General features: G+C 37.4%; 2 protein-coding genes across 7 annotated transcripts in view; one reads left to right on the top strand and one right to left on the bottom strand.

Moving 5' to 3' along the window:
* tmem255b (transmembrane protein 255B) overlaps positions 1–12,363 on the top strand; it is a 49,148-nt gene extending 36,785 nt beyond the window's left edge. For 2 of the 3 annotated variants that reach the window (XM_031897009.1, XM_018091638.2), the window contains exons 5-9: positions 6,935–7,015; positions 7,922–8,007; positions 9,224–9,383; positions 9,555–9,698; positions 11,956–12,363. In XM_031897009.1, the coding sequence (XP_031752869.1) occupies positions 6,935–7,015; positions 7,922–8,007; positions 9,224–9,383; positions 9,555–9,698; positions 11,956–12,123 (639 nt within the window). In that variant the 3' untranslated portion in view covers positions 12,124–12,363. Of the gene's footprint in view, positions 1–6,934; positions 7,016–7,921; positions 8,008–9,223; positions 9,384–9,554; positions 9,699–11,001; positions 11,094–11,955 lie in introns of those variants that run through there. The other variant, XM_031897010.1, reaches the window with a different exon arrangement.
* A 526-nt stretch (positions 12,364–12,889) lies between these two features.
* gas6 (growth arrest specific 6) overlaps positions 12,890–26,501 on the bottom strand; it is a 41,182-nt gene continuing 27,570 nt past the window's right edge. For 3 of the 4 annotated variants that reach the window (XM_012956916.3, XM_012956918.3, XM_012956919.3), the window contains 6 exons: positions 22,890–23,079; positions 16,563–16,727; positions 15,316–15,484; positions 14,957–15,126; positions 14,404–14,629; positions 12,890–13,454 (listed from right to left, as the gene is read on the bottom strand). In XM_012956916.3, coding sequence (XP_012812370.1) covers positions 13,303–13,454; positions 14,404–14,629; positions 14,957–15,126; positions 15,316–15,484; positions 16,563–16,727; positions 22,890–23,079 — 1,072 coding nt within the window. In that variant the 3' untranslated portion in view covers positions 12,890–13,302. 4 annotated transcript variants of the gene reach the window in all.

The following is a 26,501-nucleotide window of genomic DNA, read 5'->3' as shown; positions in this document are numbered from 1 at the left end:
GGTGTCTGTCTGAATTTTAAATCAGTTTTCAAAACTTAGCAAACTAATAGCTCATACAGCAAATTAATATAAATAAGAATTTGACAGCACTACAAGGATTACATTATAACTAACCATCAATGATTAATAAGGCTTGCTTGGTTCCAGTACCCAACACTAGCAAAGCTTTGGTGTTGTGGGAGTCAAAGGCTTGACACTATTATAGCCATTCCATGTGTATTGCATATCTCCCAGCTGTCCCACTATGTCATGAAATGTGTGGCCACAGTGTGTCTGACATAAAATACTGGTGCACCAAACACTTCTGTACTCCGGAAAGATGGAGATTTGATATTGAATATAGGAGTTTTACCCTTAAAAGTAGAACTAAAGTAATAAATACTGAGGGTAAACAACATTGCTAATTTTTTACCCCAAGATAGCGCAACTATTAAGTTGCAGCTGCCGCTGCAAAGGGCACCACCTTTTCTCTGCTCTTAGGTATCCCTTATGGTGGCTTCGGTGGGCCTATGCACAATGTTTTACTTTTTGCAAGCTGTACAGTGCTGTGAATGTGATCAGCTGATGCCATCACAAGCAGAACCTGGAAGCACAGGAAAGATGCAGCAAAGTACCTCGGGCCTTTTCATTTCCTGAAGAAGAGGAGTAAAAGGTTAGCACCATTGGTCAGTAGGGCGGTACCAAATCAGCACTGGCCAGTAGTTTTTATTAATTTCTACTAAATAATATTTAGTTATATAAGTCATGTTGAAGAGTACAATAAAGACACACTAATACACTATATATACATCATGTAAATAGTACTGTAAAAGATAATTATAAATAAAACAGACAATGTAAAACACATAGTAAGATACCAACAATACTTGACAAAACAATAAATTCTACACCACACCAAGAAAACAGTAGCTGGCACAAGTTGTTCTGGCACAAAAGTGGCACAGTGGTCTGTTGTTGTCTGATTCTATTTTATAAATATCTTTTACAGTATTGTTTACATTTAGGGTTGCCACCTGGCCTAACTGGTTATTACAAATTTGTTGTTTCCTTCTCTGGCCGTCCCAATTTATGTTTAACTTGCCTTCTTTGGCCGACTGCCCCTTCAGTTCCAATACCAATATTTGTATAGCTTTCATATAAGCATTTTATCCACACAACAATTAGCAACACTCACAAAGCAGAAGTTTAGTTTATTGGCAAGTGTGGTCTTGTTGTGTTTGTATATATTTTTATATTGTCTGCATCTAGTCTTCTATGCATTTGCTGTACAGTTGCCTGATATGCATACATACATACTCACTGACATATGTAGGCACATGCAATACACATAGAGGACATTCCACACGTAAAATTAAATTTTTTTTACTGGACCAAGATTTGTTCTTTTCTCTTATAAGATAATAATTAGGGGAGATTTGGGCCAATTTATGTGCTATAAAAAAATCTTACATGTTCCCCAAGTGCTCCGCACTGGAAATAAAGGAACTAAGTGTAACATATGAACTGTGGCTTCAAGGGTTGATTGTACTGTTTGCATTTTAAAAGAGACCCATAGCCCATGTCTGAAGCAGGTACATCATTAATATATGGCAAGGGATCTTGTAGTAAACTCCCTAGTCACAAATTTCACCTTCCTCCTCTGTGTCAGACACAACACTTACTCTAACCAAACTTAGTAGGTGTTATTGCCAAATTATCCCTCCTTTTAAGACTTTTGATTTTTAATTTATTTACCCTCCTGCAGCCAAAATAGCCCTTAGCGAAATAGCTTACCCTTTCTGTCTATTTTTTATAAGACCCTGCAGCAGAGTTAACACTTAGGGGCTGATTCATCAAAGTACAAGTTTGAATCCCGAAATGGGTTAAATTCGGATTAAATACGATAATTTCTGATGATCGGAAATGTCACGAAAATGCTTACGAAAAATAGTAATAGTCACGATAATATCGTATTGGCGATCCAATAGTCACTAAATTTTCGTATCCAAACTATCGTAAATGGCAGGAAAACCTTTCTGACTTTGATCCTTCTGTGCATGGTTTTGGAAGCCTCCCATAGGACTCATTGGCACTCTGCAGCTCCAACCTGGCCCAAGGAAAATCATGATAACGAAGCTTGAAAAAATCTGAAACTTTCATACTCATTGCGACAAATTTTGTTGTGTAAAATTTGACGCAAATTAACGAAAAAATCCCAGAAAATATGCACAGTTCTATAAATTAGAAAAAATATTATTTTTTTGTATTCAGAATCAATCGTACTTTGATAAATGTGCCCCTTAGGGGTGTATTTATTGGAGACAAACATTACCAGTGATGTTTCCCATAGCAACCAATCAGCAATTAGATTTAGCCGGTCACCTACAAGTTAGAAAACAAAAGCAAAGATCTGATTGGTTGCTATGGGCAACATCATCGGTCATGTTTGTCTTCAATGTTAATAAATACAACTGGTAATATCTGATCTGCCTCTCCTTCTTCTCACTCAGCTGTACAGTTCTGTACAGTAGAAGCTGCAATAACTGCAATTAAACTGATTTAGGGTAACATTTTAAAAGTACTAATCGTAGATTACAAATGGAAGATAACAGCAGTGAAAGCTAACACATATCTTATTAGTTAACATTTATTTTGCAATGGATGGAGAATTCAATAAATTTTCAGACTCCAACAGGGCAATCAGAGAAAATGCAGAGCTAGGCATAAAGGCCGCCAGGTATATTAATGGGAGCCATTCATTGATCTGCCAACAGTGACCTTCAAGGACACAGCACAACCAGAGTAGAAATTGCCGATAACGTGTGAGCAGTTGGTCCTACACAGATAAAACCTGGTTATTTATAGTTTATTTTTGTCTGCTTTCTTCAGCTTAAGATACTCATCAAGGCTCCCTTATAAATAGGACAAATTACAAAGAACATGCAGAAGCTCCAACCTACCCTGCTCTTTTGTATCCGCACAAATCTTTGTGTCTCTTGTATGGGGTGCTTACATTTGTGCATGACAGTCAGTGATAGTAAATAAACCCTCTCATATCTAACATCATGTTTTACTTATTAGTGAGAAGTTTCCACCATACAAGTCAAGTCTTAATGATTACGTCTCTTTTATTTCCTGGCAGATGCAGTCGGTACTGCATTTAATGTTAAGTTATGCTCCCCTTGGGACCTGTATACAGAGAAGCGAACCAACTTAGATAGTATTACACACTCCCCCTTGTCTATCCATTGATAGATAAATATCAGGTCATATTTTCATTAGAAATACGCTTTTAGCTTTATATACACATATATATGTATGTTATACCCTTATTTCTAATTAATCAATACACAACTAAACCATTACTTTATTGCCACATGCGATATAATGAAAAGTAAAGAGGCATATGTAAAACATGTTCCTGTTTGCACATGGGAGTCAGATGTATTCACCAATATAATGGGAATAGCCATGTTAATTTTCTGGGATTGATGGAGAAGGGTAGAAGGTGCCAGGAAGGCCCCAGTGAAGAGAAGACCTAAGTGGATTAGCTAGTGGTAGGATAGATCCTAGGGTATTAGCTCCAGGAGCCAAAAGTAGTAGACACACTAAGTAGGTCGTATTATAACCCCAGTGTGTCTAAGCCACCCCCTCTTCCACCGAAGTCACACCTGTTCCATCTGCCAACACTCCCCCAGGCCACAGCTTCAGTTATGCTCCCACCTCTGCCTGTTTTGGAGGATTTCATTTTTAATCTTTTTCAATGGCAGCAGATAAAGTATATTCAGTTACAAATTCTGATGTGACTGGACTGTTAGTGGGGTGACTGGGTGACATTAGGGTGAGTTGCAACCCAGGTTATAATCTTAGCGTTGAGGAAATACCCATATTAAAACAAACATATAGAGACAAGCCTATAAAGATATCAATTAATTTTATGTCACAAAAGGGCAAACTTTGTTAAAAACTCAATAGACGCACCTTGTGAAATGTGTTTAAAACTTCAACTTCACTGCTGCTTCTAAAGTTTGTAATTATGTCATTTAAACACAATTGGTGGTGTAAAATGTGATGTAAGAAAATTATATTTCTGATACACCTTTAAGCCACTTGATATATAAATGCCTTTGCAAATACTACAGGTATGGGATCCGTTATCAGTTATCTAGAAAGCTCCAAATTAATGGAAGGCCATCTCCCATAGAGTCCATTTTAAGAAAATGATTCTATTTTTGTTTGTAATAATATTCCCTTTTTCTGTAATAATAAAACATACTGTGTTCTTGATGCTAACTAAGCTGCATGAATCCTATTGGGTTTATTTCAAGTTTAAATCAATTTCAGCAGACTTAAGGCAATCTAAATTACGGAAGTATCCCTTTGCTGGAAAATTCCAGGTCCTAGGCATTCTGGATAGTAGATCCTGAACCTGTATTATATAACTAGGTGGTCTTTACGCTGAATTATATAATGATATATATGTAAAGGAATTGTGTTGAGATGGGCTATAAAGGTGTCAGTTGTGACATTTCAGATTTCGCCTTCAGCATGTGGTTTGAAGATAAACCAGACACACAATACATACATAAGTCTGTATCCAGACTCATGGGTAGGGGCTACATTTCAATTATATGCACAGATCTGCTCTTGAATTATATGTGCCATAGCTGTGGCTGCAGTAAATATTCACTGATTTATGGATCAGCCTCATTATCTCAAGCGCAGCAGAACAAACATTAGACTTGGTTACAGTGCATTTTGTTTTTAATGTTTATTGAAATACTTTATTTGTCTTGTAAAACCAGTATTATATATAGCCAGATATTGCTATGAATGACACAAGTAATTTTGTAATTTTACTGTGTGAATAAGAGTACAGGGAATGAACAGATTTTTGAGTACAAACCAGAAACTGTAAAGTGGGGTATGACAGTGGTACTGACAGATTTCCACTTAAGTTTCCATGTTTGTTTCTGAATAGGTATATAATTACACAGTTAATGGGTTGCAGCATTTTATGGTAAAAGTAATGGCCTTCTTATGTCCGTTATCTTCTTCCCTATTAGTCCAAATGGCAACAATTATTATTTATGCCTGCCAGGCTGTTGAAATATTGCCAGAAGATAGCCATACTGAAAAACCTTTTAACACACCACTTGTAACTGCTGACCGAGAGGAAGACAACAGGTAGTACCAGAGGATTTCCTAATTGACCCCAGATAATGGCACAGTTCCTGTTACCAGGTTCTCTGTTGGACATTATGGGCCCATTACAGCACTGATTTTATTGCACTATTTTGGTGTTATAGCCACTCCTTTATCAAGACATGATAATCATCAACAATTCATAGTGGAGTTTTAGAATGAACTAATGATCACCAACTACAAACCCACTTTTTCTTTTGAGAAAAATGTCCAGTTAATTGCTCTTCCACAAGCAGGGTAGAATTTAAAGGACAGGTTCTTTGAGTAATACAGAAAGGCTGAGACTCCAGCATGAGAAAAAAACCTATGAAGATTATGGATGCCCAACTCTTTGTGGTCAAGAGTCTTCTGCCAGTCCGCTTCTGCCAGATCGTTAACTCTTTTGTGCTGGGTCATCTTTACCTCTTGTATCAACAGCATTTTTGTATATAATGTGTATTTCAACATATACTGTATACCCATTTACTATATAGCGGAGCTAAATGTATTGGCACTTGTTAATAATAATAATAATAATACCAGCCTGTAAATGAACTGTACATGCAAAGAGATACAAACTTTTTATTTTATTTACTAATACCTGTATACATGTATTAGCTGACTATAACCATTTATACGGGAGTAACTCAAAGTCCTGGATATGATAGATTGTGTTTTTACCCCAATTAAAATGCATTGAAGTTCATTTGGAGAGGCTGCCCTATTGTGCAACAGGCGCACAATGGAGGAGTACAGTGCAGAAATTATGTTTTTGTGATATCTGAGGTCCAAATATGACGTGCCTATTGACACTGGCCACTGTAGGAACCCAGGAGCGACACCATTCTCCCAGCATCTATATGTGCACTTGCACCCTCTTTGCAACAGGAGGCTAACAGATGCACACAGTGCAACTATGTGGGAGTTCAAGGAGCAGATTTGAATGAAAGCACCTTTAATGAATGGCGTCAATATGTGGAACAACATTTTTGCATGCCAGCAACAGCATTACCCCTTATGTGGCACATGAGATTCAGTGTTGATAAATATAGGATTATGCACTTGGGATTTAAAAACATGCAAGCCATTATACCCTTAATGGAACTAATATGGATACATCCTTGATGGAGAAGGACCAGGGCTACTTGTGTATAATAAACGTAGATGCAGCAAGCAATGCCAGCCAGCAGCAGCAGTGAGGGCCAATAAGATATTGTCCTGTATTAAAAGGAGTATATGTTTATGTGATGAAAGGCCCCAATTAGAATATGCAGTTCAGTTTAAAAGGAATATTACTGAAATAGAGAAAGTCCAAAGAAAAGTGACTAAGATGATAAATGGTATGAAAGGTGTCAGTTCTAAGGAATTGCTGACCAAGTAAGGAAAGATTACAATGGAGAAAGTGTGCTTCAATGGAGATGTTAGCTATGTATAGATATATAAGAGAACCGTAAAATAAACTCTGTGATGTCTTATTGACCAGCAGATCCTTCTAATAGATAAGGGGTCATACGTTGAGATTAGAGAAAAGAATGTCTCATGTTGGGTTTAAGAAGGAATTTTTACATTGAGAGCTATGAAATTGTGGAATTTTCTCCCTGAATCAGTTGTACTGGCAGATACAGTAAACTGCTTCAAGAAAGCAGTTAGGCAGATTTCATATGGGCAAAAACCTTAAAGTCGATGGATGAGTCTCTTTTTTAGATTCCTACTATGTGTCTATGTATTTATGCACCTGAAACATATATTATATATGTATGTTCTTTCCTAGGAACCTAGACCTTTGTATAATGGCAGATGCCAGTTTTACTCCAGTGAATCTGGGATTGCATATGACTCTTACCAGACTGAAGTAAGTTCATTAATACCTATATTGAGTCCAAAGCCAAGCATATATAAAAGCCAATAAAATGGAACATATTTAGTTACATAGAGCAGATTTGCAAATATGTATCATAAAAATCTTATAACTCTTTATTTTGCAAATTAGGTCCTAATAAAAACATTGTAACAGGTTTGGTGCAAATTAGCAAGCATTTCACTTTGACTTAATTCTTTGGGAATTGTTTATGATAACAGACTTCTTGTAAATGTAAAACGGAAGCAAATAAAGTCACAAAAGGTCATTGATGAAATCCCCGGCTGAACATGCTAAACCAACTGCACGCTCATTAGTGCACAGAGCATTTTGCACAAAAGCACAGGATGTGGATGCAAAGCAGCATGGGCCAACCTGGCACAATATCTGAGCGACTGGCCCAGTGGCAGCTCTTCTTCACTTCACATCACTGACTGAAGGAAATTTTCCATCAGAACCAATAATCCTAGATCCACTATATTGCACTTCCATCTATAAGATGCCTCATATTAAATGGCAACATTCAATGCATCAAGATCAAATGGGACGTGGTGCTCAGGGGATTAAAACAGCACAACTATAACATAGACAAGATTCACATCTGATTGGTTATTAGTTCCTAACTTTCTAAGCAGGGTCGTCCTTCACTCCCCTACTCCTCTGATCTGTATGTTTTCTAATGGCTTCCAGGCTAGCAACTCCATTTTCAGATGCATTTATGGTGTATTTGTTGGAGAAGTGCAAAATATTAGTGGTGACTGACCTACAACAATTATATGGATTTTCTAAACACCCCCCACCAATAAAAAATATATTGAGTATCCTTTATTATCTTAGTGTTAAATTCCCTTGGGGTTCTGCTTTATGGCCTTGCCTACATTCTTTATATTCTCTTTGTAGGTGACATGCTATAGAGAGGACAATACATGCCGGCTACGATTAAAAACCCATACATGTTACTGCTGTGATCTCTACAACTGTGAAAGGTAGGAGTACTAGATGTTCATTTTATTATTTCCCTCTTGAGAATTAACTATGGAGTAGCTTCAATTTCTTTGTAGGACCCACTTAATGGCAATGCACTCTGCGTGTTTTCCGAGAAACAATATCGGAAAAATTGAGTACTGACGAAAACACATTTTGTATCTCGTAAATATCTAGAAGTAAAATAAATGTGACTTTTTCTCAAAATAGCTTAGTAAATATACCCCTTAATCCCCTTCAGCACAGGCAACAAAATGTGAACATTGGGGTCAGCAATGGAAATTGCCTTTTGCATTTTCCAGCACTTGGCGGAATGCGAAGGTATTTTTTGATGTTTTGTTGCCTGCAATGAAGGAGATTAAGCACTGTGACAAAATGTACCATTTTCCTTCAAGGGTACAAGTTACACTGTGGGAATTGAGGGAGGGCCATAAACTGGGAATTAGGGTATATGCTAATTTAATTTTTGTATAGTTTTTTTTGTCTATTTCTTTCTTCACCATGATAACCTAAACGTGCTTAAGATGAAGACGTTCTATAGAGATTACCACATAATAGCAAACATCTAACTAGATATGAAAACTTTAAAAAAAGGAATGTAAAATTGCTTAGAGATCAGAAACCTCAGATGACCCTGTTTTTACTGAACAGAGCAACATTAGAACAATTAGAGTTGGAAAAACTGACCAGCAGAAGAAGCTGTTGTTCCAAAAGTAATAATATTAGCAGTTAATAAACAGCTTACTAGCTTTGAAAAAGAAAAAAAAATACAAAACACCAATTAGTTTGTTTTTAGCAGTCTACTACCAGATAGAATATAAAAGCAAAGGAAAAGATCTGATTGGTTGCTATGGCTAACTTATATTTGTAAATAAGACCCATAATCTGTACTCTTCGAGATCTAGGGCTTATTTACTAACATAGGCAATGAATAAAACATAGCAGGAAGTGAAATATAATGTCTGATTGGCATACTGCAATGGGTAATTTAATACAAATGTTACTAAATGAGTAGTGTGTATTATGCTATACTAGTGTGAGATGCTGAGTAGGTAAGATTGAGAGGGTCACTTATTGCAGTCAGAACAGCATTTCAAGCAGTGCAATAGGCTAGTCATGAGGAGCAGGAAAAATATCTAGTGCAAACTATGGTCATGTTTCATGAGCCTAGTCTTAAAAATAATCTTGAATCTTTTCTGTATTAATTTTTTTCTGCAGTCCAGATCCACCCTCCAGCTACTATGAATTTGTGGGTGTTAACAGCTGCCAAGATGTAGTACATTTATATCGACTGCTGTGGGCCTCTACTGTGCTGAATGTGGTGGGGCTGTTCCTTGGCATCGTCACAGCTGCTATTCTGGGAGCCTTTAAGGACATGGTAGGTTATGGATTTTAGAGAGATGTATACAGGAGATATATAGGGAGAAGATAAGGTTATTAGCTTAGTGAGGTTGAGTCCTTTTACTAATCCTTGAGTTCCAATGGTGTTTTGCAGGAGTTAGGAGACATACATATAAAATTGTGTGGACAGATTTACTTTGTTTTCTAGGCACCATTAAACCAACCAAACTTCAACTCAACGCCACCTCCTCAGATTCTGTACAATCCAGCCCAGCAGATCCTAACGTATACAGGCTTCTGTTCTCCCACAACAGCTCTTCCTTCCTACGCATCTTATCCAATGCCTATGCAGGTAAGGTACAGGCACATCTCACAGCTACACAGATACAGTGCACTACACTGCAACAAAAAGGGGGTCAAAATATAAAAAAAATCTGAAATCTGATAAATGCAGAAGTTGTTATGCCTAAAAAGTGGTATAAGTGGTTTTTCACCTTTTGTGAATATCTTCTCATGCTTTCCGTGCTTATCCAATCTGAGGGCCTTTTCTTGCACTGTATAATGAAGAGCAGGCACTCACTGAGCAAATCTCGAAGCAGAATACTCAAAGTAGATCAGTTTATTGAAGTACCACAGTAAGACAGTCACCTCACGTGTTTCGTGTTCCATGATAAACTCCACAGGAGATTTTGAGGGTCTGATTTTATCTGATCTTGTCATGCAACACCACAAGATTTTGTAGTATCCCACAAAATCTTATCTCCGTCAGTTGTAATGTAATGTCAGATCAGATAAAGCTGGATGGTGTGTTTTATTTGTCCATATACAACAGTCAATGTATTTCAATGAGAAAAAACATCTGTCAGACACCATCACATTTTATCTCATGGGATGAAGACACAGTAAGCAGCGTTCCCTTCTGACAGGTGTGTTGTGTCGGATGGCAATTCTTTCATGTAGGATTTTCATTATTAGGTTTTTATATCAGTCCTATATATCAGTCCCATTATTTTTTGACTCATGCAACTACATCCCACTTGTAGAATGCATTTTGTCGATCCAACACCATCATACAAAATCTCCAGTGGAGTATAGCCCTCAATCATAGGCCTATGATAAAGGATCATTGAACACAAAACGTGTAAGGTGACTGTCTCACTGTGGTACTTCAATAAACTGATCTACTTTGAGACTTCTGCTTGGAGATTTGCTCAATGAGTGTCTGCTCATCATTATACAGTGTGAGATCTGCTCCCCTAGCTGAAGGCTCAGGGCAGTGCACCTGTGTCTCCTTCCAGTCATGGTGAGACATATTTTCTTGTTCTGTGAATACCTTTTCTTGCCCTACATTCATGAGTAGGTAAGCAGCAGCTTAGCCGGTAGAATCAGGGCAGTGCAAACGTCAACTGCTTACACAGTACCTAGTGCCTTGTGCCTTCCTTGTTCGCTTGCACATTATTAATCTTACTGCCAGTCATTACAATATATGCTATGCAAATGAGTTAGGAAAACACAGGCCATGCACTAAAGTAGAAGTCCATGTTTCCCTGACTCTTCATGGCTACTTTGGCAAAGACAGCCTTTAACTTTTAGAATGGGTAAGTGCTTGGTTTATAAAAGGAAAACAAGTAATAAAGTGCCTATTTTGGCTTTAGGGACAGCATGGAATGATGTCCACAAAAGTTGAACTAAGCCTTTAATTGGCCACCCACTGGTTGCAGTAACAACAAAGTGATTGTGGTCCTACAGCTCAGGTGAGTTACACCAAGGTACAGCATATAAATGGTATTTGCATACACATATACATATAGATATTTAGCATAGATGATCTAGTCAAGCTTTTGTCTAATCGCTGTTTGGCATGTAACTTACTGCCCTACAACCTGCCTGGCAGTGGTTATCCCAAAAACTAGAAGCTCTGAGAGGTCATTGCAAACCAATATCATTTATTTAATTGGTGTGACTGGCAGGTGCTTTGAGGAAATGTATGCATGTTCTATGGGGATGTTGTTGTTCAAGGAAAGTCAAACAGTGGACCTTTCAGCAGATGTCAGATGCAGAGAATCTTTGTTTTGTAGCTTGAGGGCCCTGTGGCACAGAATCTATCTACTGCTTATATGAGACCAAATGTGAAATGTGCCTTTGTCCATCGAAATAGATATCAAGGGCTCAGTTAGCAAGACCAGCTTTCTGATTGTCAGATATCTTTGACAGCACAAAGGCCAATCAGAGAGCTCAATGCTCTGTCAATCACAAAAAAAACCTCCCACCTTCAGGAGATGGACAAGTGGTGCAAAGACAGGACACTAAACAATAAGTCATATCTTAACAATTATTAAGCATTTTTTGATGGATGCTGTTTGACAGAATGCTCATGTAATGTACACCAAAATGGAGTTGATTTCTTGATAGTTCTCCTGTACAATTAGTCCCAAAACAGTATTTTGGAAAAAGGGTAATTGTATAGGACAGATTCTATTGGTTTAGTGCCAGAATCCTCATAAAATGCAAACCTATTATAATTTAAATATTACAAATAAATGCCACTTCTAATGTTATTAATGTATTCCTATGTCATAAGTGAATAATTAAACTTTGTTTTATTACAGCCGTCGGGCTCTTATCCAGCCATTTCATCTGCAGATATTTCTTTATCAGATGATATCCAGAATCCATCACAGTCCAACTCAATGAATGGCCTTGCTTCTAATGCTGCATCTCACTATGCTTCCAGTATTCTGTTACCAGGTGAAAAGCCACCACCATATGTCCCCTAATAAGTGTACATAGACTATAAAGGCACAGACAACTGCAGGAAACAATGGATTAAAGGGCTTGTGAGTCATTCTATAACACTGCAATGGAAGACATGCCTGCGTGGGTAATAAAAACAAACACTCTGTTATATGTTGTGGTATAATAGATTGAACTGTTTTGTTGTTTCATCTGTTCTTACTATTCTTGTAAAGAATGTTATCATTCTATTCACAGGTAATAAACAATCCCCTTAAACCTTGTATGACACAGTACTGCTTAATATCTATGCTGCAATTTAGGCTAAAATATCAGCGGTTGTGCCACCTCTTAGCAGCCACAACATTTCTCCAGAAGAGTAGGGGGTAACAAAACATGTCAGATTGTCTAAAGGTGCATCTTTGCTTAGTGAAAATTGGAGTTGTCATTTGGAGTTGTCCACTCTGGGGTTGTGGCCTGTTTATGTGGCCCTTAGTAAGGGCTGGCCAACAGATATCTGACAGAATATCGGGCAGATATCATTGGGCAGGTTTGAAATATAAAATACCAGAAAATGAGGACCACGTTAGTTTGCTATGTGGTCATCACCCAATGGGTCTCTGTGGATCTGCAATATGATCCAATCATTGGGCCACAGTCTAATGATGAGATCAGCCCAATTGGGTGCAGCACATGAGCTGCCAAATTCGGTGTATGTCCAGCTAAACTCTTTTGGTTGCCTTTTAAATATGAATTCCATTAATGCACAGAACACTTTTCTTAAAACAATGTAACTTCTGATTAAAAAAATATTTTTGTAAATATTTTAATTATGTGTAAATTGTTAATTATAAAGCAGTGTTTGCTATTAAAAAAATAACACATTTTCCAGTTTTTGTTATCGTGCGAAAGTTACAAGATCACAACAATCCCCAACTGTACTTAAAACTCACATGTCCATGAATTACAAACCAAAATGGCCACAATGTTCTGATACTTAATATTGGGGTTTTTTTTTTTTTAAACTATTTACAAATATATTACAAACTTGAACCACAACTTAAGGGGATAACATGAAAAAACAGTTTAACACGGTGTAAAAATCAGCAGGTCCTACTTAACTTCAGTGTTTTAAGAAACTATACAAACAATACTGCAAGTCTGAATAATTTATATATAAAAAGTCATTTTGAATATTTGGTAAAGAGAAAAAGGCAATGAACTTATTTGGCTGATTTAATCGGAGGGCAAGAGTGTGATGTGATGTCATTGTGCTTGTATACAGAATCATCCAAGTCTAGTGGTTTATTCTGAATCTTCATTGTCATACAGCCATGGTAGAATGCGGTGACTGGAGTCGCAGTGACAGCAACATCTGTTTAACACAGAAGTCAAGTCAGAAATATACACACAATGTTACTTTTGTTGCATCACTCTCCATTGTTTCTATCAAATTGTATTCACATTTTCCATCTCCACAACCCTCCTTATCTTGTCCCAAAATTTAACAGCAGTAAAACTATAAAATAAAATGGCTAAGCTAAACTATACCTTCTATATTTTTGGGGCAAATTCATCAAATATGGTTAACTCTTTACAAGTGGTACCTCTGCAGGATTCAGACAGATGAGCACTGCTGAGCACTACCACTTTATAGGTCAACTTCTTAAAGCAGTCCAATGCACACTGATGAATTGACTTTGGTATCAGCTTTGATTAATGTGTCAAACCTTTAATAATATTTCTGATGGTCAGCAAACTTTTAATAAATCATGACCTAGAGCAAACTGTTGGAAAAGTGTCTGGATTCCCCAGTTCAATTTATAGTAAAATCTGGGAAATCCAGACACACACACATACACCTATGTTTACACATTCCCAGTATTAACAGCAGGACTATGTACTTATCGAGTAAAACCCATTTGTCTGTATGTTTCAGTAATCTACAGGCCCGCTTGGACTGCCACCTTACTTATCCACAAGGGATTACTCTTTAAAAAGAAAGGTGAGAAGTTACTGACAAGTTATAAATAGGCTGTTGCATAAAGATACTGTAAAGGCAAATTGGCTGTGCTGAGGGAAGGATTAATCAGAGTGAATAAACTTATTGTTTTATGTCACAGATTGTGTTGGGTTACAAGTCTACAACTTTACCAATACAATTGATTTAAAACACATTTTAGAAGGAATGGCTGAACCTCTTCTAACCTCTAATTTATGTAATACCCCAATCCCCAGCCATTTAACTTGGATTATGAGCTATATTAATGAGAGTCTCACAAAAAATCCTATGTACATACAGTACTGAATGAGTATGTCCTCACCTGGCAATCCTCCGACATATGTCTTTACACCCTTTTCTAAGTGGTCATTCAGCAAAAGCAAAGTAGTTTGCAGCTGTGATTCATCCAATTCTTTTTGTCCGAGAGTCCCATCAAAGGAAAGGAATACATCATTGATGCTAACAGAAATCTCCACAATATGTTCTCTGTCACAGACCTGGATTTCTATTCTGGACACAACAACGTTTTCTACAGACATAATAAGGAACTAGAAGATAAACAATGCAGAGGAAAAATTAATTATTAAATGCTATAATGGTGCCAGGCAACATTTGTAACATTACAAATGGAGAAAACAATATTAAGGACTCCCCAAAAGAAGAATAACTCAAAACTCATAATGAAACAAATTACAGGATTTAGTACCATAATTGTACTTCCCATTCACATGTTGTTTCCCAGAAGAAATGATTCCCTACCCCTATCACTACTACCCCATGTGACATTGAAAATATCAGAATACAAACAAGATGCAATACACAAAATATACACATTATAACTTAGAAAGAAAGATTTTTCAGTAGACTATACTTACTTGTCTTTTCATTTTTGCAGTGGAATGGTAGTCGATTAGAGCTAAAGATAAAGGGACAGCCATGTCCTTTGAAACCAAGGCAAAGAGGACACCAGTATCAGTAGCTGGATTTATTTGTGCATTAACCTCTACCCTCCAGTTTGCCTTACTTTCTTCTTTTGAAGGATATGCTGCAATAAATAAGAAAATTAATGTATTTGAATATTATCTCACAGGCAGAATTAACAGGATTGGTGCAGTTTGAGATACTGAGGTGATCAGACCGATCATCATAATGCTTTTGAATTTTGTTTTATTTCTTTACAGCATCTTGCAATTAAATTAGAAAATTAGAAAAAAATAGACCTTTGGATTCTTACTGTAATCTATGTGAAACAGGGCAAATCCTCTACCAGGGAAAAAAGAGCCCCTCCCAGCAACTAAGAAACACTGCATTTTTTCTGTCATCCTGACTGTCTCTTGAATTGATGTATCTTCACCATTTAACCAGTTCCAGTTGCGCATGCAGCCATCAAGGCGTGGGTTTATCTGGGGACAGAGACAAGGGAGAAACTGTGTTTGCAATGGAAACAGATAAAATTACAGATTAATGGTGGAAATTGTAGTTTCATGACCCTGAATAACCTGGATATTGCATATTCTTGGTTTATGAAGAAACCCTGCCTCACTGTCACACAGTTACAATGCAATGTAGTACATTTCAGAACTTAGAGATACAGATTTATCTTGTTTTTTTGGTGCAAATTTTATTCAGCAAGTTTACATCCCACTAATTTTTATCCCACTAACAACAGAAAATTATGGCTTTTAAGACTCTCTTACAGTATATAGTTCATATATAAGTTACTATGTAGCAGGTCTAAAAGGACTGCTAGGTCCACAACAAAGTACTTTATGGTAGTCATGGTGTTATGTTTGCCCAGATATACAGATTTCTGGAGTGCTTTGCATACCTTGGAGCTTGGTCTTTTAACACAACCACTGATTCCTATCCTGCTTGCCATCAACTTTGATCTACCATACAATTTAAATTTGGGATTTTCCCTGCTTCTTTGTTCTTCTTCCATAAATCCTCTCTCTCTCTCTCCCAGTCTGCTAAACTTTCTACACATACATGACAAATGCTTCTGCCACTCATCTAATAAATTGGCCTATAGGCTGAACTATTAAAATCACAGAGTTTGGTCTTGTACAGACAGAGGCTTGTTAGAGGTCTGCCTTCTCTTTCCTGTCTTTCACATTGTTCATACCTCTTCTGGCTGAAAAAGGGACCCTGTTGTAAAAAACATGTTTTAACAGAAGTCTAAACAGCGTACGTGGTCAAACAGACATCTATGTAACTCATAGAATCAATTTTTAAACAAAATATTTTATTTTAATGTTCCAATGCAAATTATGAAAACAAAAGTTAAAGTTTGGCCCCTCCAGCAATTTTAAGGATGCAGCAATAATGAATCATGGTATCTGGAAGGTCAAGAGATTTAAATCCCTGCATTATACATGCTGGTTATTGTTCTAACATTTGAACATGCAGAAACCTGAATAAGATGTTAAAACATAAAGGTCACTGTCAGCCAAGATTCATAGCATTCATAATTGCACTTACCGACTGAACGAGCTCACTGCTTTTAAAGGGAATGCCTCCAACTGTTAAATTCAGCTGGTATAATCCTTTGTCTACACTAAACAGATCTCCAGACACTGCTATTTTCATGACTGCATCTTTGTTGACCTTGATAACTAGATTCCGCTCCAATTCCTCAACAGAAATCTGCCGGAGAAAGCACACGTCAAATCAAACAATTAACAAATATATTTCTATCCACATAGTAATAATTTGATTTTCTGTGTAAATATACAATAATACATCTGTTTTTTTCGCTTTTTTGCATTTGAATAAATGGTTGTTGCTTTTAACTTCGCAAAAAATAAATTCTGTAAATGTATGATACAAAAGAAGGGTAGCTAAAAAGCATTTGACTGTATCCACTTGTGTAACATCTACTCAATAGATGGAACAATAATTACATTTAAAACGTTCATCCACCGACACAAAAAGGTTTGTTTTATTGTGATTATGGTTGTTTTATTTGGACGAGCACACAGTAGTACACAGTAACAGGGAATAATATAAATAGGTAGGTACAAACAAGGAAGCAATTTTACAGAAGTAATGTTAAGGAGAAAAAATATACTATCTCACAAAATAAACTGAACTGTATTCCCTTAATTACCACAAAGGATACTAACTTAAAAATGTAAAGAATTGTGGGTAAATATTGGGGATTTTAGAAAATTGATCCAAAATAAAGGAACTGGGAAGGTATTTTCTGCTCCTTCGTTATTGTCTTTTAAAAAAAATATAGGACAGCTGTAAAAAAGGAAGTAAGAAAAGAACCTGTGGAAAATGTACATATGGGCAATACACAATTTGGTACTTACCCCTGTAGGAACTGGGAAAATTTCATGGAGATCATTCCTGGTAATTGAATGATACATCCACTTAATGGACATATTTCCATTAAAAAATATCATACTTCTAATAGAAAAGCAGCGGTATATTGTATCAAGTGTCCATGCGGATTAGTCTATGTGGGCCTGACTTCTAGGCAAGTAAGGATCCAGTTAAATGAACACAAAACTAATATCAGAAATTATGATCCAGATAAAGAACAAAAACAAGAAGGTGTAAAGAAAAAAAAATTATACTTTTCTCGCAAGGCATGTTTTTGAACACCATCATAATATATCTGCAACAGGTTTACATTACATGAGCCAATACACCTGAGATGAAAGGATTTATTGGTGCAAGAAGAATGTAGCGGGAAAGCAGATACCAAACTTACAGGAAGTATGAGGAGTGCATCTGTAGAATTGATTTTGCCTGATGATTTCCTACCACAAAAGCATTATCGCTAATATAAACCAGTTTGTGCCCCACTGTAAATGTATTTAGATTTTTACAGCATGGTTTGGCTTGGGATTAATTACTAGAAACTGGGCAGCAGTTTGTAAATCAGAATGGAGAGAGTCAGATAAGAGAGCTAAGCAATAAAAAGTGAAATGCCATTGTCAAATGATTCTGTGTTTGTTAATATCGGTCAACCAGGCAAAATTTTTCATTGCAGGCTGAAATAGGCATTGTAGGAAGGCTAATGATTCACAATCCATACAAAATACATAATAAAGACTAAGAAGTTGCTTAGCATAAACCCGACTGTAACATACTAAAAATTCATATAAACTTAAACTTCCCCTTTAAAATGAGAAGAAAAATTCCACTCATTCAGCAAAATGACATAAGGGTGTATGTACAGGATTCCATCCACTCTGACTGCAATATTTTGGGTTAATAGCACAAAACTACTTAGTGGTACCCATATTTTTCAGGATCTATTGGAGTTTATTCTTTGTTAAAGCATTAATGTAAGCCTGAGCAGCTGGCAACCAAACAGGTCTGCTGGGCAACTTATCCAAATGTAAGCCATAAAAACAAACTCTAATGTGGTTTGATTAAACAAATTATCCTTGGATTTTAATTTGAAACAGCAAGAGTGTACCATTTCATATACACTTTTATATTTGCCCCCTTTAAGTCCCACAAATAAAATGGTATAGGTTTCCTCTGTTTGGGTGGGTTTCCATAATCAATGTCATGTGCCTGGTTTCTAAATGAGCTATATAGCAGGCACAAACTGAGATTGCATGGAAACTAGCCATATTGACTTACTGTCAAGAAAATACTTTGAGGAAAGCAAAGGTAACCATGCTGTTGCCAGGTAAACTGTGATTAATGAGCTGTTACATTTCTCTCTCACTGTACTTGTATGGTGACACATTTATGGCCTGACACAAAATCTGGCATAGAAGCCAATGCTAAAGGAGTTTATGACAGCAATGCTCCATATTCCACTTGAATAGCACCAGTTCATTGTACAATAATAGTATTGCACTGAAATCTGTAAATCAGATTGTAGCTGCCAATATTGGTCCCTTGGACTGATTCGGCAGTTTAGCGGCCTGTGTAGGGGCAACAACGACTGGCCTGCCCGACCGATATCTGGCTTGAAATCTCCAGATATCGATCGGGCAGGTTAAAAAATTCAGTCGGATTGAGGACAGAATCGACTCGTTGATGTGGTCCCCGAACCGACTGCGTCCATTACAGTTGTTATAATTCGATCGAATTAGCCTAAATTCCCCTGATATCGCCCACCCGTAGGTGGGGATATAGGAGAGTGGATCTTTACGTGTATGTCCACCTTTAGATATCACACACACATTTTAGCATCTGTTTTTGAAACATAAGCAAATTGCATTCTAAGCACAAAAACTTAGCACTGATAACCAGACCCATAGGAAAACATGAGAGCAGTACAATGCCCTGCTGTACAATGGATTCAGAGAACAGCACAGCATGGCAAACAGATTTAAAGGGATGGTTCAACATCACTTACTATTCTTAGCAACTTTTCAACTGGTCTTCATTTTTTATTTTGTATAGTTTAATTATTTGACTTCCTCTTCTGACTATTTCCAGCTTTCAAATGGGGGTCACTGACCCAAGAAGCCAAAAAACTATTGCTCTGTGACAATGTTATTTTTTTTTTTTTTATTACTTATCCTTTTATTTAGGCCCTCCTCTATACATATTCTTGTCTCTCTTTCTAATCACTGCCTGGTTGGTAGGTTAAACTGAACTCTAGCAACCAGATATCTGCTGAAATTCCATACTGGAGAGCTGCTGAACAAAAAGCAAAATAATTCAAAAACCACAAATAAGAAACTAAGAATAACTCCTTTAATGTTAGGGATCCTGCTGAGTGTATGAAGCCTTGTGAAGAAACAAAATATTTTAATTTGTTTTCTACTTTGGCTACTTCATTCAAGGAATCTAACTGAAATCAGGTATGTAAAAGAATGGAGTTGTAGTTAAAAGTGATGGAAGGCTGAATGATGTACATTGCTAAATGTAAATGAATAACAGCTTTAGGGGTGTGGTAAAATTGAGAATTAGTTCATCTCATAGAAAGTATGAAAAGAGAGCCCTATTTTGCAGTATCAGTGATTCACTTGTGTAGAGATTCAATAATGACTCCAGTGTCGGATGACTGCTTACAGACATATATAAGGGCATAAGGTTTTCCTGATGATTAATGGGAAATGGGCCCTAATGTAAAAAGGCCAAGTCAGTGTTGGGGCTAGTGATCTTAAACAGAGGTTATGTAAAGCACAAAACTTGCTAACCAAACAGCAAAAGAGTGATAGTGGGGGTTAGTATTCTAATGAATTAAGTTTTATTTTCCACCTGCCTATACCCCCAAATTTTGTAGACATACATTAGAGGTAATACTGGAAGTTAAGGGCTCTGGCACACAAGGAGATTAGTCACCCGCGACAAATCTCCCTGTTTGCTGCGGCGTGATTTCCCTGAAATCGAAGAAGTTGCCTTGAGAGTAAACTTCCGTGATTTCAGGGAAATTGCGCCGCCGCGTATGCCAACCCACCGGCGATTTACATTTTCGCCGGTGGGATGGCATTTCGGGGAGACTAAACTTCCCGTGTGCCAGAGCCCTAAAAGTTTCTGTAACTTATGTAATATTCTGTGTTACTAACCTTTTGCCACTGTTTCCCCTGTCTTTTGTGGCATTGTACCTATCAGATCGGTTTAATGAATGCTACAGTCTATTAAGAACAACTGGCACCTATACTGTGTACATCTGCCCTACTCTCTTAAAGGAGAACTAAACCCTAAAAATGAATATGGCTAGACATGCCATATTTTAGATAATGAACTTACTGAACCAACCTAAAGGTTCATCATCTCTAAAGTAGTAATAATCCAGTCCTTTAAAGTTGTCACAGGGGGTAACCATACTGAACATGGACTGGACATGTCTGTTAGAAGTGTTGGAGACACTGACATGCTCAGTACGCTCTGAGCAGCTGTTGAGAAGCTAAGCTTAGGGGATGTTGGAAATTATCACGCAAAGAAAATAATGTTTGTCTGTCATATAAGCCTTATATTGTGAAATGTATTTTCTATATATTCAGTAGTGGGTCCCTAAACTGACAGCAGCACAGAGCATGTGCAGTGAATCATGGGGAAGATGGGGAGCCACTGGCATTTTTGTGGGCACAGATTTTCCCTAATAAAGGGCTGGGGTTGCCTCGGGCTGGTACAGAAGCACAAAACATAATTTAGATTATTTCTAGCCTATGTCTTTGGTTAAGCTTTAGTTCTCCTTTAAGGTAAACAACCTCTAATATAAGTGAGTATCAAACATTACCCTAAAAAGAGTAATGTAAATAGTTATTTGTGGATAAAAATAACTGGAAAGGGGATGAAAGGCAATGCAGAAAGGCTTGGGCATTCAGGAATATGCAGTTTGTGGCCTTCTAGCTGTTATTGGATTGAAATGGCGCTTTATACAGCGCTGCGGAATATGTTGGCGCTTTATAAATAAATGTTAATGTAATGTAATGTAATGCAGAATTCATGGCATTTAGCTGTGGGTGGAATGATGAATTTTAACAAAAGCTTGTCAAAAAATGTCTCTGTCTCAGTAATCTACTGGAGCTATATACACTATTTGCAAAATCATTGCTTTCATTCCTAGGGACAGGTTTTTTTTCCCCAAAAACTGCTAATTTTGTGTGTACAGATGCCCACACATGATTACTCACTACAGACATTACTGCCCCGATTATTACATATGGAGGCAAGTTCAATTAATAATGCTTGCATAGGGGAGTGGACAAACTTGACATCTACGTTCATCAGGTGGAGGTGGGGTAGGAATTGTAATTCCCAGAATATCAATTATTGGGCATGATAAACCAATAATTTCTATTCAGGATATGCACATTATTTACATTAAAATAGTACAGACTATTTACACTGCTAAAACATGGGAAAATAATTCACACCTGAATAAGCATCCATGACAGTTGTCTATATAAACAAGTCAGGATAGACATTTTGCTCATTGGCAGCTCAACAGTTAACACTAAACTGTTAAGCAGAAAATTTAAATTCTGGAAGACAGCATACTAAAAGGCTAGACATGACTCTATGCTCTGAAAATGTTACCAGAATATTCCTATCTTGTATAAAAATATTTCCCTTTGCTGTGCCTTCCTTTGTACCCCTGTACAAAATTCTGAAAAATACATTAAGGCAGCGTTTTTCAACCACTGTTCCGCGGCACACTAGTGTGCCGCGAGATGTTGCCTGGTGTGCCGTAGGCAGAGCACCAATGTACTAGGGGGGCACTGCTCTTGGCACCAATGTACTAGGGGGGCACTGCTCTTGGCACCAATGTACTAGGGGGGCACTGCTGCTGGGCACCAATGTACTAGGGGGGCACTGCTGCTGGGCACCAGTGTACTAGGGGGGCACTGCTGCTGGGCACCAGTGTACTAGGGGGGCACTGCTGCTGGGCACCAATGTACTAGGGGGGCACTGCTCTTGGCCCCAATGTACTAGGGGGGCACTGCTGCTGGGCACCAATGTACTAGGGGGGCACTGCTGCTGGGCACAGAGTTAAATTTTTTAACATTTTCTAATGGTGGTGTGCCTCGTGATTTTTTTCATGAAACAAGTGTGCCTTTGCCCAAAAAAGGTTGAAAAACACTGCATTAAGGAGCTGGGTTTATTTTGTCAGTTTTCTAAAACCTCTCAGGACACAAGGTGAAGACAGAACTTCAAATACCCTCACCCTCTAAGATAAAACTCTAATTTATTTATTTGAAATTATTTTGTGTTTTAATTTCTACTTAATTGTTAACACTGGTCACAAGAAACCCAGCCTCATGCAGTAACTGTGTATTGGAGTTAATGTCTGTCTGTGCAAGCTAAACACATGTACTTGTTCTTGGGTGCAGGGAGCCCCCTGCTGTTCTGGTTATTAGTTGCAAGTAGAATACTCACTGCTTGCCACATTCCATGGTTTATAAGTGGACCACTGCTGGTTACTCTGCCTATTCCATTATATTTCAGCTGCAGCTCCAACCTTCCATTCCGCAAAGCCAAGACAATCCAGGAACTGTCTTGATGGCCTCCAGCAAAGAAAAGGACTCCTTCAGGGTCAAATGTCCTAAACTCGAACTCTGCCATAAGTCTACCAGGATTCAATAGAAACAAACACACAGTGAACTACCAACAACATAAACAAATACCAAAGAAAATGAGTAGAGCACAGTTTAAATACATTAACCTTAGCTTAGTAAAGGGTCCTATCCTATGTTATGTCTGTGTTGGCAGAATAGTTAGCACTGCTACCTTGCAGAGCTGGGGTCCCAGGTTTGTTCCAGCCAAGGCACTATTTGCAAGGAGTTTGCATGTTCATTCCCTACAGGTATGGGACCTGTTATCAGAATGCTCAAAAACTGGGGCTTTTCGGGTAAGTAGTCTTTCCCTAATTTGGATCTCCATACCTTAAGTCTGCTCACATATACAATAATTAAACCCAATGGGATTGTCTTGCCAACAATATGGATTAATTATATCTTTGTTGGGCTCAAATACAAGGTACTGTTTTGTAATTACAGTGAAAAATGACATATATTTTAAAATTTTGAATTATTATGGGACATGATCTGCAATTTGAAGCTTTCTGGATAAGAGGTTTCTGGATAACAGATGCCATATCTGCAATTGAATTGGTTTTCTCCAAGTACTCTGGTTACCTCCCACATTTAAAAACATACTGGCGAGTTAATTGGCTCCTAATAAAACTGACCATAGTGTGTGTTATGGACTTAGATTGTAAGCTCCATTAAGAAGAGAATGATATGAATAATGTGCAGTTTCTGAAAAGCATTGCAGCATATGTTGTGCAGTGTATATAAATAAAAATCTGTGATTCTTACAAGTTTTCTTGTTGTCAGATTTGTTGTTTTGTTTTTTTTTTGTTGAATTAAGCAAATTTCATCCCAGATGGTAGCACATTTCGCAATTCCTCCCTAATAATTAGCTACTAAAGCTAAAAGCACCCTTCTAATGAGTGCTCTGAAATATTTTGTAAACTAGTTTCCAACTTATAACAATGCTTTTTGTCCTTATTCTGACAGTTATGTGTCTCACTCCTCAGTTTTAGAATAGCTAAATTGATTTCCCTTTTGTAACTGATTTTAGTCCACAGGCTCCCAAATGTCCTATGTGTCCTGTGTCATCAGTGCATGTTAGCGGAGTTAGTCACAGAACCACAAACAGAGCTTTCAGAATTATTGTTCTGCTTAATGGTTCACCAGTACAGGTATAGAATCTATTATCCTGAAATGCTTGGGGACCTGGACTTGGAGTTCTCTTTTTATAATTTGGATCACCATACTTTAAATCTGCTATAAATTATTTAAACAGTAAATAAACCCAATAGCACTGTTTTGTCAGCAAAATGGATTCATGCAACTTAGTTAACATAAACTACAGGGTACTGCTTTATTATTGCAGAGAAAAGGGAAATTATGTTTTTGAAAGGGGGATCCAATACCTGTATGCTTTGAGGCTATATGGAAAACACGTCCTGTTGGTAAGGCTAGGCTAAGACAGGTTAAAAAGGAAGACATTACAGGTTTAAGCCTAGCCTAAGACAGGTTAAGAATGGAGACATTACAGGTTTAAGCCTAGTACATGCTACAATCTGAATATAAATTCTCCCAAAATGACCTGCTTTTACAAATTCACAGCATTAGAAATGCTGTGAAGGGGCACAGTTAAAGGCCCGTAGATACTAGTAATTGACTCCAGTTTTGACTCCAAAAGTCTTAAAAAAACCACAAGTCATATTTCTCAGCATTAGGAAATTCTTCAGAATAATACATCAGGATCCTTTCCATGACCTAGGCCAGCAAGTAAAAAAATCCTAAGGCCAAATGGTAAGTCACTTATAAGTTTGTATGCCAGAAATAATTTTGCCTCTAATGAAGACAGCTTAAAAATGTCAAGCAGCGGTTTTAGAAAGAAAATCTAGACAAGCTCATTGCCAGATGTCTAGGAGCCAAGGCAGAGAGAGAAAGAAATAACCAAAATGAAGTTATAAGGTAAATATTTTTACAGTCACCTAAAATATATATTAAAAAAAGAAGAAGGAATGCCTGGATCACAGAGGGTTCTGTGAGAATATTACTACTTTAGCTGATTTTAAACATGATTTAGAATCTGTAAGTCTCAGTGTATAAAAGCTTGCCACATTTGGCAGGGCATCTTTGGATGATTTTTACCATCCTGCCTGACCACCTGGGCTTTTATGCCAGGTAAGGGTTTGGTTCTAACACAAATTCTGTGATTCAGTCAGATTTCTGATGAACAGTCATGTTTGAAAATGTCATCTGTCCATGCACCATGACAGTAAGTGTATATCAGCAGCTGAGGAAGTAAGAAGACACAACTTCACTTAAGTTTGTGCATTTACAATTGGTTGACCCAAACGTAAGGAACAATAGAATATGGACATTCACATATATATTGAATCATAAGGTAAATGTATGTCTGGCCCATATTTCAGTCTTTTCTGATTTCCCATTTTATGGAATAGCGATACAAGACCACCTCCCCAAAGCAAAGTACACAGCTTGTAGTTTGTGTGTCATCACTTGTAAAGAATTGTACACATTGTTGCTGTTACAATATTTACATTTGTGCATCAACTTCCCTGGATCTGGTTAAGGCATTTCATGCCTGGTCCCTGAAAGCAACTCTAAGTACTGGTCTCATATATATAACCCTTAAGCAAGACTTATATAAGAGATCATGCTTGGGAAGTATTCTTTTAGGCTATTTTGCATGGTATTAGTGCCCTATACACCTAAGTTACAAAAGTTCTGCAAGCTGTATTTCTAAAGCAGATGCACAGCTATGTGTCTCAGCTACAGATTCTGCAAGGACAGATTTCCAGCATGAAAGAAAGATCATATTTTGTAACATTTTCACTTGCTGATGTTTCATACATTAACAGACATGCCATTGGATAATGTAGTAAGGCTACCCATAGCAACCAATTATCAAGTGACTTTTACTTGTCTGCAGCAAATATAAGCAAATATCTGACTTCCTGCTATGGGGGTTAGCAGACCCTGGGACAATTACATTATCCCCTAGGAGGAAACAACAGCCCATGCCATACTGTACTTAGTAACAAAAACCTTTATGGCAACACTTTTACATTTATTCCAACTGCATCCCTGTGTTGTACAGTATTTGACACTAATGAGCAGTGTTGTCCATAGAAAGTGTAATATCTGTGGGGTATACTCCCACCTCAACATTAGTCAAATGACAAGGACTCATTTGACTCATGTTGAGGTGGGAGTATACCCCACAGATTTTTGCTGGACATACTTTTTTCCTATTGTTTGAATCATGTAAAAGCTATGTTTTTTGCTTTCTTTTGAGCCAAACATGGAAACTGAAGCTATTTAAAAGTTTGATTCTTGTGAGGAAAAAATAACTAGATTGCTAGTGTAAAGATAATCCTCCTTCAGAATAGACTTCTGCTAACAAAACTGGTAACCTAAGGATCAAACATGTAGTAGGTTCAGTTTC

Source organism: Xenopus tropicalis, chromosome 2, assembly GCF_000004195.4.
Source record: "Xenopus tropicalis strain Nigerian chromosome 2, UCB_Xtro_10.0, whole genome shotgun sequence".
Classification (NCBI taxonomy): Eukaryota; Metazoa; Chordata; class Amphibia; order Anura; family Pipidae; genus Xenopus; species Xenopus tropicalis.
This window is presented reverse-complemented; position numbering and strand designations above follow the sequence as displayed.